Genomic DNA, 21,402 nt, shown 5'->3' on the forward strand with positions numbered 1-21,402 from the left:
TACCAGCTTATTCCTAAGAGTTAGCAGCTTTCACTCAGTTAATACTAGGCAGAAATGTAATTTGCATTTGCATCGCACTTCCTTAACTCTTGAGCAGAAAGGTGTGCATCCATTTTCAATAAGCTACCACAAGAATTCAAAAATCTTAGCAGTAATCCACGCGCTTTCAAACCGAAACTGTAGAGTTTCCTCATGCGTCACTCCTTCTATTCTGTTGAGGAGTTCCTTGAAAAATTGAGCTGGCTCCTATGTTATATTGTTGACTGCTTATACTTAAACTTATGGCTTCACTGTTTATGGTTTCACAAACATTTTATTTCATCTATTATTACTTCTGTTTTCTAATTTCAAGCACTGACACGTTCCATGACCTTGGAGAATTGCTTCTCAATTTGGTCCTATGGAACTAGACACATAAATAAATAAAGACATAAATAAATAAACAAGACATTGTACAAGTTTCCAGCAGATATTGCATACAGACAAGAGCAACAGAGCACGCTCACATCTCGACATACAGCTACCGATTCTCGGCTCGCGCCAGCTCGGCACGTCCAAGAAGGCGCGCGCCCATGTAGTCCAAGTTGTCTCCGCCATTCTCACTTGCTGGTAGCCTCACAGTAGATGAGAACACACGGGGAGACAGCAGCGCCGAAGCGCACGCGGAGCGCTCTCTCGACAGGTGTGGCCGACGTGAACACTTCCCTAGCGGTGCGCGCTGGCCACGATGGCGAGCGAGTGTTCAAATCTGCTTACGTGCGCGAGAGAGCTGAACCGTCACACGTACCTTAAGAGCTATGAGCACTTGTTCATCTTCTCTACTGTGAAACACATCTATTGAACAAGTGCCCATAGCTCTTAATCTATCAATTTCAGAACCCGTATTTATTAGACAATTTGATCTTGTTTCGGTCCACTCTACCGTCTGCACAAAAAAGGCATATATTTTAGAGCCCATGTTTGCTAGACATTTTTTCTTGTTTTGGTCCGTACCTCTGAAAATTTCCTACCCTACAGTCTTAGCAACAACAGCACCAGTACACATATGCTACTGTCAGGTGTAGCAGAACGGTTTTCGCCTATAACTGTCGGCTCGGTCGTTTCAGGACAAGCGCCCGTTACTTCAAACTGATAAGTACATTTATCCTTGTCCATCATCCCTGAAAAATTGCAACGTCGCCACGGAATCGCCCTGTATATAAGAAAGTAGAGTGTTATTGGTATTTCATGAATTGTAAAGCTTGGACTGCTATATATTTCCTTATACAATTAAACCAAGATAACTAGCTTAGGGGCTGGCCGGTGTGTCCGAGCGGCTCTAGGCGCACCAGTCCGGAACTGCGCTACTGCTACGATCGCAGGTTCGAATCCTGCCTCGGGCATGGCTGCGTGTGATGTCCTTAGGTTACTTAGGTTTAGGTAGATCTAAGTCTAGGAGACTGATGGCTTAAGATGTTAAGTTCCATAATTCTGAGAGCCATTTGAACTATTTGAACTAGATTAGGTTGTTTCTTGCAATTATCTTCTCATCGTCGACACCCTAAAAATGCGGTAAATATGCAGATTAGCTCTAGTCACGCAGTTACACGTACACTACTGGCCATTAGAATTGTTACACCAAGAAGAAATGCAGCTGATAAACGGGTATTCATTGGACAAATATATTATACTAGAACTGACATGTGATTACATTTTCACGAAATTTGGGTGCATAGATCCTTAGAAATCAATACCCAGAACAACCACCTCTGGCCGTAATAACGGCCTTCATACACCTGGTCATTGAGTCAAACAGAGCTTGGATGGCGTGTACAGGTACAGCTGCCCATGCAGCTTCAACACGATACCACAGTTCATAAAGAGTAGTTACTGGCGTAAAGGGGAAGAGCCAGTTGCACGGCCACCATTGACCAGACGTTTTCATTTGGTGAGAGATCTGGAGAATGTGCTGGCCAGGGCAGCAGTCGAACATTTTCTGTGTCCAGAAAGGCCCATACAGAACCTGCAACATGCGGTCGTGCACTATCCTGCTGAAATGTAGGGTTTCGCAGGGATCGAATGAAGGATAGAGCCACGGGTCATAACACATCTGAAATGTAACGTCCACTGTTCAAAGTGCCGTCAATGCAAATAAGAGTTGACCGAGGCGTGTAACCAACGGCACACCATACCATCGCGCCAGGTGATACGCCAGTATGGCGATGACGAATACACGCTTCCAATGTGCGTTCACCGCGATGTCGCCAAACACGGATGCGACCATCATGATGCTTTAAACAGAACCTGGATTCATCCGAAAAAATGACGTTTTGCCAGTCGTGTACCCAGGTTCGTCGTTGAGTACACCATCGCAGGCGGTCCTGTCTGTGATGCAGCGTCAAGGCTAACCGCAGCCATGGTCTCCGAGCTGATAGTCCATGCTGCTGCAAACGTCGTCGAACTGTTCGTGCAGATGGTTGTTGTCTTGCAAACGTCCGTATCTGTTGACTCAGGGATCGAAACGTTACAGCCATGCGGATAAGATGCCTCTCATCTCGACTACTAGCTGTACGAGGCCGTTGTGATCCAGCACGGCGTTCCGTATTACCCTCCTGAACCCACCGATTCCATATTCTGCTAACAGTCATTGGATCTCGACCAACGAGAGCAGCAATGTCGCGATACGATAAACCGCAATCGCGATAGGCTGCAATCCGACCTTTATCAAAGTCGGAAACGTGATTGTACGCATTTCTCCTCCTTACAGGAGGCATCACAACAACGTTTCACCAGGCAACGCCGGTCAACTGCTGTTTGTGTATGATAAATCGGTTGGAAACTTTCCTCATGTCAGAACGTTGTAGGTGTCGCCACCGGCGCCAACCTTGTGTGAATGCTCTGTGAAGCTAAATCATTTGCATATCACAGCATCTTCTTCCTGTCGGTTAAGTTTCGCGTCTGTATCACGTCATCTTCGTGGTGTAGCAATTTTAATGTCCAGTAGTGTATTCATAAAGTGGGCTCATGGACAATCCTGCTGCAGTAGTAACACCGTTTCCCTTCAGTCACTGTAGTTAAGCGCTGTCGGGCTTCGCCAACACTTAGATGTGTGACCTTCTGGGCCTACCGACCGCTGCTGGCACCGAGCTATTGTGAGGCCAGTCAAGGAGCTACCCGTTTGAGAAGCAGCGGCGCCAGTTACGAAAACTGATAATGGCTGGGAGAGCGGTGTGCTGTCCACATGGCCCTCCACATCCGCTTCAAGTTATGCCTATTGTCTTAGGTCGACACGGTGGGCGGTCGGTACGGTTGGGCCTTCCGTTGCCTGTTCAAACAGAGAGAGACTGAGTGCTGTGGGCCAGCAACACTATGCCATTACGTCGTTACAAACTTCATCGTGAGCGTGCCGGGTTGTAAACCATAATCTCTTAAAATGATGGTAATGAAGAACTCAACTTAAACTTCCTGGCAGATTAAAACTGTGTGCCGGACCGAGGCTCGAAGTTTCACATCAGCGCATACTCCGCTGCAGGGCGAAAATCTCATTCTGAGAACTCAATTGGCCATTCACCTTGCGAGATTATGGTACAACCTGCCTCACTCACAATGAAGTATCCAATGAAATGCACGTAATAGCATGACTACAGCTGACGATAGCTTTTTCTGCATATTCACCCCTTTTTACGGTTTGGACGGTCTCAAGACGGTTGTAGAAACCAACCGTAACTGTTTATCGTGGTTTAATTGTACGAGGTGCGACAATAAAGTAATGAGACTGATGTGAAAAAAAAATTTGCTTACCGTTTTAGTCGAGTTTAGTGTTGTCTCCTTCAAAGTAGTTCCCTTCTGATTGCACACACTTTTTCCAGCGCTTGTGCCATTGATGGTAACATTTCTGGAACTCATCTTCTGTAATATCCTCCAAGACTGCCGTCACAGCTTTTTGGACATCTTGTGTTGTTTGAAAATGGTGTGCCTTGAACGCCGTATTGACTCTTGGAAATAGAAAAAAGTCGCACAGAGCGATATATGGTGAATAAGGTGGCTGTGGTAGTACTGAAATTTGTTTTGAGGTTAAAAATTGGTGTACTGACAGGGCAGGATGGGATGGAGCACTATCGTGATGCAGAATCCAATCATCAGAAATGTTGGCACGGACACGAAGAACTCTTTTATGAAGTCTTTCTAAAATTTCTTTGTAGTAATATTGGTTAACTGTTTGTCCAGGAGGCACCCACTCTTTATGAACGATTCCCTTGGAATCAAAGAAGGTCCGTGAGGTCGATGGTGGATCACTGCGGTCTTCATCTTCAACATTTGTTCTGCCTTCACTAAACATTTTATGCCAACGAAAAACTTGAGCTCTTGACACAACCTTCTCTCCAAAAGCCATCTGAAGCTTTCGGTAAGTTGTCGTCTCGTTTTCACCCAATTTAAAGCAAAAAGAAATGGCATACCGTTGCGCAATATTATGCGCAAACATGTGTTAACCTATTACGGGGCAACTCATGACAGGAGTTGCATCGATGTGCCGCTTGGACTAGAAGCAGCTTATAGACCGAGATCAAAGATATTGTGCCTACACAAGCCTGCAGGGTTGCCACATCTTGCAAACAAAATCAGCCTAATTACTTTATTGTCGCACCTCGTATAAGAAGAAAATTGCGATCTAGACGTTAGGGTACTCACTCCGTCTTCAGGCCACGAGTGGCTTACCGGGACCATCCGGGACCATCCCGTGTCATCCTCAGTTGAGGATGCGGATAGGAAGGCTGTGGGGTCAGCACACCGCTCTCCCGCTGGTTATGTTGGTATTGTCAGTGGCTGCAAATAAAGGCGCTCCAGCCCATAAAAATAATAGATACTGTCTGCAAAGTGTTTTGGAAATAGAGGTAGTAGGGCAGAAGTGATATATTCAAAACGTCATGTCAGATGCTGAAGATTTACAGCGCCCCATTTCAAGCAAAAGTTTGTTTCTCAGGTATCTCAATGTTTATAACGTCATATCTCCTGAACTATGAGTTTGTACTCCGTCTTCAGGCCACGAGTGGCCTACCGGGACCATCCGACCGCCGTATCATCCTCCGTGGAGGATGCGGATAGGAGGGGCGTGTGGTCAGCACACCGCTCTCCCGGCCATTGTGATGGTATTCTTGATCGAAGCCGCTACTATTCGGTCGAGTAGCTCCTGAATTGGAATCACGAGGCTGAGTGCACCCCGAAAAATGGCAACAGCGCATGGCGGCCTGGATGGTCAACCACCCAAGTGCCGACCACGCACGACAGCGCTTAACTTCGGTGATCTCACGGGAACCGGTGTATCCACTGCGGCAAGGCCGCTGCCCAGACATTAAGGCACATTTTACATTTAAAAACATCATCATCATCATTTAAGACTGATTATGCCTTTCAGCGTTCAGTCTGGAGCATAGCCCCCCTTATACAGTTCCTCCATGATCCCCTATTCAGTGCTAACATTGGTGCCTCTTCTGATGTTAAACCTATTACTTCAAAATCATTCTTAACCGAATCCAGGTACCTTCTCCTCGGTCTGCCCCGACTCCTCCTACCCTCTACTGCTGAATCCATGAGTCTCTTGGGTAACCTTGCTTCTCTCATGCGTGTAACATGACCCCACCATCTAAGCCTGTTCGCCCTGACTGCTACATCTATAGAGTTCATTCCCAGTTTTTCTTTGATTTCCTCATTGTGGACACCCTCCTGCCATTGTTCCCATCTACTAGTACCTGCAATCATCCTAGCTACTTTCATATCCGTAACCGCAACCTTGTTGATAAGGTAACCTGAATCCACCCAGCTTTCGCTCCCATACAACAAAGTTGGTCGAAAGATTGGACGGTGCACAGATAACTTAGTCTTGGTACTGACTTCCTTCTTGCAGAAGAGAGTAGATCGTAGCTGAGCGCTCACTGCATTAGCTTTGCTACACCTCCCTTCCAGTTCTTTCACTATGTTGCCATCCTGTGAGAATATGCATCCTAAGTACTTGAAACCGTCCACCTGTTCTAACTTTGTTCCTCCTATTTGGCACTCAATCCGTTTATATTTCTTTCCCACTGACATTACTTTCGTTTTGGACATGCTAATCTTCATACCATAGTCCTTACATTTCTGATCTAGCTCTGAAATATTACTTTGCAAACTTTCAATCGAATCTGCCATCACAACTAAGTCATCCGCATATGCAAGACTGCTTATTTTGTGTTCACATATCTTAATCTCACCCAGCCAGTCTATTGTTTTCAACATATAATCCATAAATAATATGAACAACAGTGGAGACAGGTTGCAGCCTTGCCTTACCCCTGACACTACTCTGAACCATGAACTCAATTTACCGTCAACTCTAACTGCTGCCTGACTATCCATGTAAAGACCTTTAATTGCTTGCAAAAGTTTGCCTCCTATTCCATAATCTTGTAGAACAGACAATAACTTCCTCCTAGGAACACGGTCATATACCTTTTCTAGATCTATAAAGCATAGATACAATTCCCTGTTCCACTCATAACACTTCTCCATTATTTGCCGTAAGCTAAAGATCTGGTCCTGACAACCTCTAAGAGGCCTAAACCCACACTGATTTCATCCAATTGGTCCTCAACCATTTAAAAACAATTATTAAAAAATTGCATTAAGACCGCCGTCTGCTTACTGACAATGTCAGTAACGTTACTGGTACGGCTGTGAGCGGAATGTAACCCAGCACCGGCGGTTGGTCTCGCAGGCGGTGCGCGGCGCCGCGCCTCGGAGCTGCCGCCGGTGATCGGCGCGCAGCCGTCCACGTCGTCCGGCGGCGGAGCAGGCTCCGGCTCGGGCATCGTCTGCACTAACACAGACCTCATCTCGATCCTGTCGTCGCTGGCGTCGTCGGCCCAGGAGATCAACCGCAAGGCGGACGAGGAGGAGGAGGAGGAGCGCGAGGAGGCGCGCCGCCGCCGCCGCCAGCAGCAGCAGCAGCAGCAGCAGCCGCCGCCCGTGCCGCCGCGGCTCGGCCTGCAGCAGAAGGCGTCCAGCGTGGCCGAGCACAAGCGCAGCCGCCTCAAGAGCCTGCGCTCCAACAGCTTCGACGTGTCCATGCTGCTGCCCGGCAGGGGCTCCCAGCAGCAGCCGCAGCAGCAGCAGGCCGGCAAGGGCTCCGGGCCCGCCAGCTGGTTCGTCAAGAGGCAAGTAGCCTTACCTCTCTGCATTCACCACGTATACAGGGGGAAACCCCCGTGGAACTTGCCGTTGGTGGGGGTCTCCCATGCCCCAACGATACATATAGCCTTACTGTAGGTGCAACCACAACGGAGGGGTATCTGTTGAGAGGCCAGACAAAGAGGGGCAGCAGCCTTTTCAGTAGTTGCAGTGGCAACAATCTGGATGATTGACTGATCTGGCCTTGTGACATAAACGAAAATGGCCTTGATCGTACAATGTAAGCTTTCACGGCCGGTATTGTCTTCACTTAAAACTTCCGGGCTGATAGGTCGTGGTCGAAGTATAAAACTCTCCCCTGACGTTTCGTCTCCGACTGCGGGAGACATCCTCGGAGGTACAGCGGCGAACTGCGAAGAGAACTCGAGGAAGCGCTGATTATATAGGCAGTACAGAGGCCGCTACTGTCGATCACGTGGCGTCGGCTATGAGACTGTCTCTGGTAATGCCAACATTCTCGATTGAAAGTAATCGATCGTCACGCTTGCGGTGCAATGCTGACATCCAAATTTTATCCAGTTTAACACCTTCGTCTTTCCTGTTAAAATTATTACGGTGTTTATCAATCTCGATAGCCTCTCTATACGTCGGCCGTAGCGGAACATGTTTACCAGGAAGGTGATCATGAAATAAAATTCAGCGAGACGAGCGTCATATCAAAAACGTCGCATTATTATGCATGCATGTATAGAGAGGCTATCGAGATTGATAAACATCGTAATAATGTTAACAGGAGATGAGGTTTTAATTACTGACGACGCCTTTGGCATAACTGTTTTTATTATTCTCCATTACATGATGTAATTTTAGTAGTTTTACTTCTGATGAAGGTATATTTATATATACCGAAACCTTGGTCAAGAATTTTAATAAATTTTATCCTGCAACTGGTTTTGGCTGTCATCCTTTATTGTGAGGAAAGACAAAGGTGTTAAACTGGATAAAATTTGGATGTCAGCGTTGCACCGCAAGGGTGACGATCGATTACTTTCAATCGAGAATGTTGGCATTACCAGAGACAATCTCATAGCCGACCCCACTTGACCGACAGTGGCGGCCTCTGTACTGCCTACATAATCAGCGCTTCCTCGCAGTTCGCCGCTGTACCTCCGAGGATGTCTGCCTCAGTCGGAGACGAAACGTCAGGGGAGAGTTTTATACTTCGACCACAGCCTATCAGCTCGGAAGTTTTAAGTGAAAACAAAATGGTCTTGCTGTGCTGGTACTGCGAAGGACTGAAACCAAAGGGAAACTACAGCTGTAATTTTTTCCGAGAGCTTTCTGCTCTACTGTATGGTTTAATGATGATGGCGTCCTCTTGGCTAAAATATTCCGGAAGTAAAACAGCCCCCCATTCGGGTCTCCGGGTGGGGACTACTCAGGAGGACGTCGTTATCGGTAGAAACAAAACTGGCGTTCTACGGATCGGAGCGTGGAATGTCAGATCCCTTAATCGGGCAAGTAGGTTAAAAAATTTAAAAAGGGAAATGGATAGGTTGAAGTTAGATATAGTGGGAATTAGAGAAGTTGGGTGGCAGGAGGAACAAGACTTTTGGTCAGGTGAATACAGTGTTATAAATACAAAATCAAATACGGGTAATGCAGGAGTAGGCTTAATAATGATTAAAAAAGTAGTAACGCGGACAAGCTACTACGACGAGCATTGTGAAAGCATTATTGTAGCCAAGATAGACACGAAGCCCGCGTCTACCAGAGTGGTACAAGTTTATATGCTAACTATCTCCGCAGATGATGAAAAGATTGAAAAATGTATGAAGAGATATAAGAAATTATTCAAATAGTTAAGCGAGACAAAAATTTAATATTCATGGGGGCCTGGAATTCGACTGTAGGAAAAGGAAGAGAAGATAATGTAGTGCCGGCCGCTGTGGCCGAGCTGTTCTAGGCGCTTCCGTCCGGAACCGCGCTGCTGCTACGGTCGCAGGATCGAATCCTGCCTCGGGCATAGATGTGTGTGATGCCCTTAGGTTACTTAGGTTTAAGTACTTCTAAGTCTAGAGGACTGACGACCTCAGATGTTAAGTCCCATAGTGCTTAGAGCCATTTTTTGAAAAAGTAGTCGGTGAATATGGACTGGGGGCAAGGAATGAAAGACTAAGCCATCTGCTAGAATTTTGCACAGAGCATAACTTAATCATAGCGAGCACTTGGTTTAAGAATCATGAAAGAAGGTTGTATACGTGGAAGAGGCCTGGAGACACTACAAGATTTCAGATAGGCTATATAACGGTAAGACAGAAATTTAGAAAGTAGATTTTAACTTGTAAGACATTTCCAGGGGAAGATGTTGACTCTGATCTCAATTTATTGGTTATGAATTGTAGATTAAAACTAAACAAACTGGAAAAAGGTAGGAATTTAAGGAGATAGGACTTCAATAAACTGAAAGAACCAGAGGTTATAGAGATTTTCAGAGAGTGGATTAGGAAACGATTTACAAGAACAGAGGAAAGAAATATAGTAGAAGAAGAATGGGTAGCTTTGAGAAATGAAATAGTGAAGGCCACACAGGATCAAATAGGTAAAAAGACGAGGGATAGTAGAAATCCTTGGGTAACAGAAGAGATAGTGAGTTTAACTGATGAAAGGAGAAAGTATATAAATGCAGTAAATGAAGCAGGCAAAAATGAGTACAAATGTCTCAGAAATGAGATTAACAGGAAGTGCAATATGGCCAAGCAGGGATGGCTAGAGGTCAAATGTAAGGATGTAGAAGCATAAATCACTAGGGGTAAGATAGATACTGCGTACAAGAAAATTAAAGAGACTCTTGGAGAAACGACAACCACCTGTGTGAATATCAAGAGCTCAGATGGAAAACCAGTCATAAACAAATAAGAGATAGCAGAAATGTGCCCGCATCTCGTGGTCGTGCGGTAGCGTTCTCGCTTCCCACGCCCGGGTTCCCGGGTTCGATTCCCGGCGGGGTCAGGGATTTTCTCTGCCTCGTGATGGCTGGGTGTTGTGTGCTGTCCTTAGGTTAGTTAGGTTTAAGTAGTTCTAAGTTCTAGGGGACTTATGACCACAGCAGTTGAGTCCCATAGTGCTCAGAGCCATTTTTTTGAGCAGAAATGTGGAAGGAGTACAGAGAGAGGCTGAAATGAAATCAAATGATCGTATGGCATTGTCGGCCCGGAGGTCCCATTCAGCTGACGCTACATTAGGCGACTTGCGTGTCTATACAAGGGCGATGTACTGAGAGCAGTATTACGAAAATGAAATACGACATAGATGAAGATGAAATGGGAGACATGATACAGAGTGAAGCATATGGCAGAGCACTGAAAGACCTAAGTCGATACAAGGCCCTGGAAGTAGACAACATTCCATTAGAACTACTGATAGCCTTGGGAGAGCCAGCCATGACAAACGTTTTCCATCTGGTGAGCAATATGTATGAGACAGGTGAAATTTACGCTCAGACTTTAAGAAGAATATAATAATTCCAATCTCAAAGAAAGCAGGTGCTGAAAGTTGTGAAAATTACCGAACTACCAGTTTAATAAGTTCAAAAATGGTTGAAATGGCTCTGAGCACTATGGGACTTAACATCTGAGGTCATCAGCCCCCTAGAACTTAGAACTACTTAAACCTAACTAACCTAAAGACATCACACACATCCATAAAAAAATGTTCAACTGTGTGTGAAATATTCTGAGACTTAATTGCTAAGGTCATCAGTCCTTAAGCTTACACACTACTTAAGCTAAATTATCTTAAGGACAAACACACACATCCATATCCGAGGCAGGATTCGAACCTGCGACCGTAGCGGTCACGCGGTTCCAGACTGAAGCGCCTAGAACCGCTCGGCCACACCGGTCGGCCGTTTAATAAGTCACGGTTGCAAAATACTACCACGAATTCCTTACAGACGAATCGAAAAACTGGTAGAAGTCGACCTCGAGGAAGATCAGTTTGGATTCCGTAGAAATGTTGGAACACGCTAGGCAATACTGACCCTACGACTTATCTTAGAAGATAGGCTAAGCATTTGTAGACTTAGAGAAAGCTTTTGACAATGTTAACTGGAATACTCTCTTTCAAAGTCTGAAGGTGGCAGGGATAAATACAGGCAGCGAAAGGCTAATTTTAAAATTTGTACAGAAACCAGATGGCAGTTATAAAAGTCGACGGGCACGAAAGAGAAGCAATGGTTGAGAAGGGAGTGAGACAGGGTTGTAGCCTATCCCCGATGCTATTCAATGTGTATAATGAGCAAGCAGTATAGCAAAGAAAAGAAAAATTTGGAGTAGGAATTAAAATCCATGGAGAAGAAATTAAGACTTTGCGGTTTGGCGAAGACATTGTAATTCTGCCAGAGACAGCAGAGGACCTGGAAGAGCACTGAACGGAATGGACAGTGTCTTGAAAGGAAGATATAAGATGAACACCAACAAAAGCAAAACGAGAATAATGGAGTGTAGTCCATTTAAATCAGGTGATGCTGAGAGAACTAGTTTAGGAAATGAGATACTTAAAGTAGTTTGTGGGGCGCTCAACTACGTGGTTATCAGCGCCCGTACAATTTTCCAACCTTTGTTCAGTCCAATTTTGCCACTTCCATGAATAATGATGAAGTGATGAGGACAACACAAACACCCAGTCATATCCAGGCAGGTGAAAATTCCTGACCCCGCCGGGAATCGAACCCGGGACCCCGTGCTCGGGAAGAGAGAACGCAAGCGCGAGACCACAGTTTGGTGAGCGAAATAACTGATGATGGTCGAAGTAGAGAGGATATAAAATGTAGATTGGCAATAGCAAGGAAAGGGTTTCGGAAGAAGAGAAATTTGTTAACGTCGAGTATAGATTTAAGTGTCAATAAGTCTTTCCTGAAAGTATTTGTACGGAGTGTAGCCATTATGGAAGTGAAACATGGACGACAAATAGTTTAGACAAGAAGAGAAGCTTTCGAAATGTGGTGCTACAGAAGAATGCTGAAGATTAGATGGATAGATCACGTAACTAATTAGGAGGTACTGAGTAGAACCGAGGAAAAGAGGAATTTGTGGCACAACTTGACTAGAAGAAGGGATCGGTTGGTAGGACATGTTCTGAGGCATCAAGGGATCATCAATGTAGTACTGGAGGGCAGCTTGGAGGGTAAAAATCGTAGAGGGAGACCAAGAGATGAATACACTAAGCAGATTCAGGATGTAGGATGCAGTAGGTACTGGGAGATGAAGCTTAAAAGTCTATATTTACCAATTGCGTTGCGTCAGTTTCTGTGCGGAATTGTATATACTGAGCTGTGAGACTCCATTTGCAGAGAACCACTTAATAATTTTCTGAAAGACATTATTTACAATTTCCTCAGCTTATTCTTGTTTATTGGGTATGATTACTATACTTGTATCATCAGCAAAATGAACTAGCTTTGTATCTTCATGAATATAGAGTGGAACATCATTAATATATATTAAGAAGAGTAAGAGACCAAAGACTTAACCCTGTGAGACGCCATTCTTGATATCTCTGCTGATTTTTGTAGATTATCTATGCTGTTAATTTCAACCTACTGCATTCTTCCAGTTAAATATGAATTAAACCATTTGTGCACAGTCCCACTCATATCACAATACTTAAGCTTATCTAGAAGAATTTCATGATTCACACAGTCAAAAGCCTTTGAGAAATCACGAAATATCCCAATGGGTGATGTTCGGTTATTCAGAGCATTGAATATTTGATCAGCGAAAGTATATAAAGCATCATCTGTTGAAAATCCTTTCTGAAAACCAAACTGACATTTGTTAGTACTTCATTTTCACAAATATGTGAAGCTACTCTTGAATACATTGTTTTTTCAAGTATTTTGGATAAATCTGTCAGAAACGGGATTAGTTAGTAGTTCTTATCATCAAACCTAACCCCTTTTTTATGCAGCAGTTTAACAACAGCGTATTTCAGTCCATCTGGAAAAATGCCCTGTTTCAGTGAGCTATTACATACGTGGCTGAGAATCTTGCTTATATTTTGGGAACAACCTTTTATATTCTGTTGGAAATGCCATCAATTCCATGCGAGCTTTTCAGTGAATTTATTATTTTCCTAATTTCAGTAGGAGAGGTAGGTTGAAAAAATGTTCAAATGTGTGTGAATTCCTAAGGGACCAAACTGCTTAGGTCATCTGTCCCTAGACTTTCACACTACTTAAACTAACTTATCCTAAGAACAACACACACACCCACGCCCAAGGGAGGACTCGAACCTCCGGCGGGACAACCCGCGCAATCCACGGATGGCGCCTCAAACCGCGCGGCCATTCCGCGCGGCGGGGTAGGCTGAATTTCAGTTTTATTAAATTGCATAAGTATTGCTTCTTCCATATACAGCCTTGCATTTTATAATGAATAGCAGGATCTTATTTTCTCTACAACACTTAAAAAAATTATTATTAAAAATATTTTCTACTTCTGACTTTTTGTTATCAAACTTCTCATTGAGCCTGGTAGAAATACAGTGTTCCTATGCCCTAAGCTGCCCTGTTTCCCTTTCAACAATATTCCAAATTGTTTTAATTTTATTATCAGATGTGCTAATCTCAGATATAATGCACATACTTCTGGACTTTTTAATATATTTTCTTAGTACGTTGGAGTAGTTTTTATAATGTTTCACTCCTTCTGGATCATTACTCCTTCTAGCTGAAAGATATATTTCCCTTTTTCTGTTTACAAAGTATTTTTATCCTTTGTAAGATAAAAATGATTTATCACGCCTTTTTAGATGGTTTCTTATAATTATGTTTCACTGTTTTCTTAGGGAAAGTGTTTTGAAATATACTGACGAAGGTATCATGAAATAAGTTAAAGTTTAAATTAGCGTCAGGTTCCCTGTATACCTCGTCCCTGTCTTAACTGTTGCAAGCTTTCCCTGAAATTTGCAATTATTAAATCGTTTGTTTTATGCACCTTTTGGAGGACTGTTTTGTATTACTGTATGAAGCTTTGTGATATAATCAGATAGACCAATCTTAACAGGAAAAGTTTTTATTTGATTAAATTTACCTTGGTCTATAAAAATATTATCTGCCAGTGTGCTGCTTTCCAGTACCACACGAGTAGGAAAATCAGTAACTGATCTCAAATTGAAAAGACCAGGTAATGTCTTTCCATCAGACTCTTTCAGAAAATCTACATTGGAATCCCCTCAAACAATTGCGTGTATAGAAAAATGTTTTAAGAAGAAAGGGCTGTTGAAAAGTGTTATCTTGTGGTTAATAATTTAACACAACTTGACTGCTGTTGAGTAAAGATAGTTTAATTCGTCAGCAGAGCCTTGAGTAACATCAGTAGGTATTTACCTTTTCTATGCCGAAGCTGTGCAGTGTTTTCCACAGTTCAGGATTTGGCACGCTGCTTACAAACATAGGGAGCATCACTGATTTTGGCATTGCGAACGTTTTGCTACGATTTGTTTCGCAGCTTCCCGTATGCATCATAGAGGTAGTTAGGAGTTGGATTTGGCTTAGATCCTCTACGTCATAATCACGATTTTGCATCATGTTTGTGGTTCTGTAGTCAATCGTGGCGTAGGAGTTCTCTGCACTTTTGAGTATCGTTTGGTAGCATGTTTGTCGTACGACGCAATAAGTCTGCGACTTAATTCCCGGAATTTACCGTCTAATGTTGGATCATAGCTTGTATCATGCCATAAAACATGAGAGCAATCCTTTTGTAGGACATGATGATCATGGTTAGCTTGTTTTAAGTTTGTGTAGGTTATTAAGTGAGATTTTTCTCTTGGACTCTACTCTGAGTACATCAAGGATATCACATCAGGAGCAGAAAGATCTGTAGCAGCAGCGTGACTGCTGGCGACAGGTGAGGCCTCGCTACGCAATGCCGTGGAGGTGGTCCGGTCCTGGGATACCGCGGCCAGTAGCATGTACTGATAACGAATGGAACAAGTTTGTTTCAGAACGGGACACACAGCATATCGACGATCTTTGCACTGTTGTACAGATATTTTCCCATTCTTGATTATGGTGATGCTGTTCTCCAAGGAATTTTGTACAAAAGCTCATGCCAGCTGGAACTGACGATGAATTCTTGTCTATGTTACATTTGTGACTTACACTGCTTCGACCATATCATTCCTGTCTAAGAACAACTATCATGGCGATAAGTATAGAGACTATCATACTCTACGTTAGCAGAGTTTTCTATTCAAAGTCTGGTTTCTCGTAACAGCCACTGTAACTGTCCTCTCAATCTTCACTTCTGTCTACTGATTCCGCAACTGATAACAACAGATACGACTTCAAATTTGTTGAACTAACTTACACCATTCTTAATGGCCTGTATTATTATTATTAGTAGTAGTAGTAGTAGCAGTAGTAGAAGTAACGAAATTTCTTCGCAGTTGCAAATATTTCTGTGTTAGGTATGGACATCTTTGGTGACACATGACGTACGGAGATTTGGATCGGTTCTGGAAGCGTGCACGGATAGGTGATATGCTTACGGCGACCGCTCGTGATAAGTGGGAAATTCAGGTTCGAGTCCCGGGACAGCACAAATTTTCATGTGTCACTAACAGGTATGATTTCCATGTCTAATACAGATGATATCCACAGCTGTTGATCGACACAAATGTCTCTTCTTCAGGCATCCATGCATGTCTGAAGGAACATACATTGTACATGGAAATGGAAATGGAAATGAGCGTTTGGCGTCATTGGCCGGGAGGCCCCTCGCGGGGCAGGTCCGGCCGCCTTGGCGCAGGTCTTATTACATTCGGCGCCACATTGGGCGACCTGCACGCCGGATGGGGATGAAATGATGGTGAACACAACACAACACCCAGTCCCTGAGCGGAGAAAATCTCCGACCCAGCCGGGAATCGAACCCGGGCCCAGAGGACGGCAATCCGTCACGCTGACCACTCAGCTACTGGGGCGGACATACATTGTACATAAAACTTATTGATAGTGTCTGCTATTATTCTCATTTTTATTATTGTGAATGTTTCGCAGTATCTTCGTTATGTGTTGTTCTTGGCAAGATGTAAGACAGGACCTTACAGCTCTAATCTGATCAGGCTAAAAAAGCTATTAAATAAATAAAATGGGGATAAGAAATGAAACGAAATTCAGTTGCCCTGTAATGATCCTCCAGAGACCATGGGTTTCTTACACCAAAACATACAGTAAACATCCCTGAACAATGTAAGAAAAGCTGTAGGTGCATCATATACAATGTACGCTTTCACGGCCAGTACTGAATTCGCTTGAAACTTCCCGGCTAGTAGGCCGTAGTCGATGTACAAAACTTTCTCCGAACTTTTCCTTTCGAACATCCTGAAACGTAAAGCGGCGAACTGCAACGAGAATTCGAAGGAACGCCGCATGTGTGGGCAGTGTAGTGGACGCCACAGTCCATCAAGTGACGTCGGCTATGAGGTTACCTCTGGTAAAGCCAAAATCCTCGTTTAAAGGTAATCGATCGTCATTCTTACGGCTCAACATTGACATCCCAATTTTATCTAATTTAACGCCTTCCTCGTTTCCATTAAAATTATTAAGGTATATATAACTCTCAATAACCTTTCTGTACATGAGCGCACGAAATAAAATGTTTTCGATATGACGCTCACTCACTAAATTTTATTTTGTAACCACTCTCTTGATAAAAGTGTTCCGCTAAGGCCGATTTATCCGTATGTTCCAGATGGAAATTCCTCTTGTGTTCAACCAGATGGGTGTTAACTCTTCTTTTGGTGGTACCAGTATAAATCAGTCCAGAACTACAAGGGATTTCATATATACCCATTGTATCCAGAGGGTGTCGTATATCTTCTGCCGATATTCAAAAATTCTTTTTACCTTCCTAATGGCTCTGAAGATAGCTTCCACACCGTACCTACTCAATATTTTCCCAATGCGAACTGTAATCTTACTAATGAACGAAAGGAAAACTTCCTCCTTGTGCGGCCGTTGTTCCTCGTTGGTCCCGAACGCAAGAGGAATTACTGCCTGGGACACGGTGATAAATCGAACGTAGCCGAACATGTGTACAAAGAGGTTGAGCGTAGAATAAAATTCAGTGAGAATAGCACCATGTCTAAAATATCGCATGCACAGAGAGGTATTGAGATTTATAAATAGCTTAATAAGTGTAACAGCAAAAAGGAAATTGTTAAATTGGATAAAATTTGGATGTCAACGTTGTATCGTCAGAATGACAATCCATTACTTTCAATCGAGAATGTTGTAACTACCAGAGATAATCTCGCAGCCGACGTCACGTGATGAACTGTGATGCTCTCTACACTGCCCATATTCTCTAAGCTACCTAGAGTTATCGTTGCAATTCGCCACGTTACCTCTGAAGACCTCTCCAGCAATCAGAGAAAGTTCTACACATCAACCACAGTCTGTTAGGCCGGAAGTTTCAAGTGAAATTTATGGGTGCAGTTCGACTTCACGCTGTATATGGACCACCAGACGTGTCCTTTAGGTTTTGTGTAATTAAAGAGAGGCCGCTTGAATCTTGCTGCAAATTTCAGCTTGTGATGAGATCGCCTTTCGCTCCCTGTATTTTACCCCTGCCACCTTCAGAATTTGAAAGAGAGTATTCCAGTCAAAATTGTCAAAAGCTTTGTCTAAGTCTACAAATGCTAGACACGTACGTTTGCCTTTCTTTAATCTTTCTTCTAAGATAAGTCGTAGGGTCAGTATTGCCTCACGTGTTCCAACATTTCTACGAAATCCAAACTGATCTTCCCCGAGGTCGACTTCTACCAGCTTTTCCATTCATCTCTAAAGATGGCAGTTATAAGAGTCGAGGGACATGAAAGGGAGACAGTTGTTGGGAAGGGAGAGAGAAAGGGTTGTAGCCTCTCCCCGATGCTATTCAATCTGTATATAGAGCAAGCAATAGAGGAAACAAAACAAAAAATTCGGAGTAGGTATTAAAATCCATGGAGAAGAAATAAAAACTTTGAGGTTCGCCGATGACATTGTAATTCTGTCAGAGACAGCAAAGGACTTGGAAGAGCAATGGAGCGGAATGGACAGTGTCTTGAAAGGAGGATATAAGATGAACATCAACAAAAGCAAAGCGAGGAATGTAGTCGAATTAAGTCGGGTGATGCTGAGGGAATTAGATTAGGAAATGAGACACTTAACGTACTAAAGGAGTTCTGCTATTTGGGGAGCAAAATAACTGATGATGGTCGGAGGATATAAAAAGTAGACTGGCAATGGCAAGGAAAGCGTTTCTGAAGACGAGAAATTTGCTAACATCGAGTATAGATTTAAGTGTCAGGAAGTCGTTTCTGAAAGTATTTGTATGGAGTGTGGCCATGTATGGAAGTGAAACATGGACGATAGATAGTTTGGACAAGAAGAGAATAGAAGCTTTCGAAATGTGATTCTGCAGAAGAATGCTGAAGATTAGATGGGTGTGAGGTGCCGGGGCTAGCAGTGTATTTAACACTAAATTCTTCTAGAATCTTCATATGTAAATGATGCTCTAAGCGCCCCCCCCCCCCCCTATTCTAACTCCGACTTTGCTGTTGCACATGGATTAAAAAGAAACGCGAACTGACTGTAATCGACCCTGCAAGTGAAGTAGAAAAGAGTTTGGCACCTGCAATAATTTAATTTGATAAATAAGTTAAATAAAGGAAAGTTTCATTAACGTAGTGAGAAATGATAGGGTTGCTCTATCGATTAACAGAATGAAAGTTCTGTCCAAAATAACAATATGATTTATTATGACTAAACTCAAAATAATAAACAAAACACATGAAACATTTACAATACATCAAATTGGCTCAAATTGGATACTCAAATAAATGCTGCGAAGATGAAGTTGTCCCTAAACCAGATTGTGACATTTATGACGAAGTGGTATGTGGAGCCAATTCCTTGCAACTCAGATCTTAAGAGAAACACACAGCCAACCCAACATTAATTTCTGCTACAGTAGTGAGAACTCAGACAATGAACACCCAAGACAGAACAAAGTTAGAAAAGACGATCAGGAGCGCTCTGCTGAGCTCTGATTATCACCTAGCAAAATTGCCTGCTTTGCCGGTGCTGCGGACGTACATTACCAAGCTGGACATGATCTGGCGTACCGGAGGCGATGGCTGGTTGCTTCGATTTCCCGTCGTGGTGATGATAATGTCGCGAGTATAGCCCGAAAGACATTATCCTGGTCTGGTTGTTCCAGACTAAAGATTTCCTAGCAATACAAGTGCACCTCTGAGGGAGACGAAGAAGGCTCGCCACACAATCACTGACGGTACAGTGATTGATTTTAACAAGCGAAGTCACACAGTAACTCCAATACAGTCAACATTAGCCAAAACTGCTCAAGACAGACAACATAGGCCGCTTGTACGCAGAACGCCCAATTGCCAACTGTACTTGGAAAGTTACGTTGAAGTCGAAACTTCAGCAACTTCGTCAAACAGTTACAATTAAATAAAAGTATATTAGACAGCCAACGGAAGGCAGGCTGTCCAGAGCAGCGAGAGTTCAGTGTTGTAACCTACTCTGACAGAAAGGCGAGAGCCGACTCTCTCAAGAGCACCCGTACAAGCCGAACACAGAACATTCCCGCCCCCACGACAGTTACTATCCAATCAGCAACTCGAAAACCGGCGGACAATTCCACTCTATTGCCGAAGCACTACCATTCCACCAATGGAGATACTTGGCGCCAATTTCTGCGCCGATTTTGCTACGTCATGGAGCGATGCCCTGAGCAAGCCAATCACAGTTACGACTTTGCAGAAAACGCGGGAATTTGCCCGCCAAGACTGCCTGGGAACACAAGTCATTCCCACACTTTGCTGGTAGCCCGCGAGAAACGGTTTTCACTAAGTTTCTGTGAAGTAACAGAATCTCTAGCCCAGCCGCTCCTTCTGGCTCCTTTCGGCGTGTTGCCGCCGCTCTTATGACAATGTCGGCGTCTGGAAAGCATTCACTCGACTCCCTCACACCCGTCGGCTTAACCCTTTCAAGATCAGCAGAGCCCGCCTGTCACCGGACCACCCGGGTGACGAGAGACGCTGCGTGGGAAGTCTGCATGTGAAGGAATAGCGACTTTTCACCGCATGCAATTAGAGAGGAAGATCGAATTACTCAGAGAAATCTGAGAAGTGGTTCATGCCACCTCTCATGGGTAGATCACATAACTAATGATGAGTTATTGTAAAGAATTGGGGAGAATAGGAGTTTGTGGCACAACTTGACTAGAAGAAGGGATCAGTTGGTAGGATATGTTCTGAGGCATCAAGGGATCATCAATTTAGTACTGGAGGGCAGCGTGGAGGGTAAAAATCGTAGAGGGAGACCAAGAGATGAATACACTAAGCAGATTCAGAGGGATGTAGGCTGCAGTAGGCACTGGGAAATGAAGTTCGCACAGGATAGAATAGCATGGAGAGCTGCATCAAACCAGTCTCAGGACAGAAGACCACAACTACAATAACAATGAGATCGCCTCCATGGTTCCTCCATTTGCTGTTTTTATCATTGATCTCGTTTGCAGACACCAGCCGAAACGTGCAGACTCGACGCTGGCGGCTGAGACCAGCCACACCGCGGCAGCAGCCAGCACAACAGCGCCGCCCCCAGCTACGACGTTGGCCGGCGGAACGGGGGCGGCGACGGCCTCGAGCTCGGGGGCGGCGGGGGTGGCAGTGGCCGCGCTGCCCGAGCCGGAGCGGCAGGTGGTCTGGGACGGCCGCAGCGGCTCCGTGGTGGACGCGCAGTTGCTCGGTGGCGCCATAGAGGCCTTCCTGGCGCAGCAGCGCGGCTCCTCCAACGGCGCTGGGGGCGGCGGGGGCGGCAGCGACAAACAGCCGGAGGCGGGGGCGGCGGCGGCTACGGGGGACAGGCCACCAGCCAAAGAGGGAGCCAAGGACGAGGACGAGCCTGCGGCCTGCGACACGTCCATCTGCTCCGCTCTCAAGGACTTGTTCGTGAAGTAGGCAGCTGGCCACCCGCGTGGGGGCCTGCGAATCTTGGTGCAGGCGCAGACGGCTTTAGCTCGTGGCGCATTTGCAATGTTCTGGGGACTGACGTTAAGAACGCATGTCAGGGGACAGCACGAGAGATGGTTGCATGCTATAGAGTGACACTCATCATCTGACTTGACCAGCTGTTCGACAGCAATTCCCAAAAAAATGTTCTCAGAGCTTTAGTATTGCATAACA

General features: G+C 44.5%; 1 protein-coding gene across 1 annotated transcript in view; it reads left to right on the forward strand.

The window, feature by feature from the left end:
* LOC126110556 (uncharacterized) overlaps positions 1–21,177 on the forward strand; it is a 75,871-nt gene extending 54,694 nt beyond the window's left edge. The window contains exons 4-5 of the mRNA XM_049915000.1: positions 6,728–7,166; positions 20,736–21,177. Of these exons, the coding sequence (XP_049770957.1) occupies positions 6,728–7,166; positions 20,736–21,177 (881 nt within the window). The remainder of the gene's footprint in view (positions 1–6,727; positions 7,167–20,735) is intronic.
* The last annotated feature ends 225 nt before the right edge of the window (positions 21,178–21,402 follow it).

This window comes from Schistocerca cancellata, chromosome 1 (genome assembly GCF_023864275.1).
Source record: "Schistocerca cancellata isolate TAMUIC-IGC-003103 chromosome 1, iqSchCanc2.1, whole genome shotgun sequence".
Lineage (NCBI taxonomy): Eukaryota > Metazoa > Arthropoda > Insecta > Orthoptera > Acrididae > Schistocerca > Schistocerca cancellata.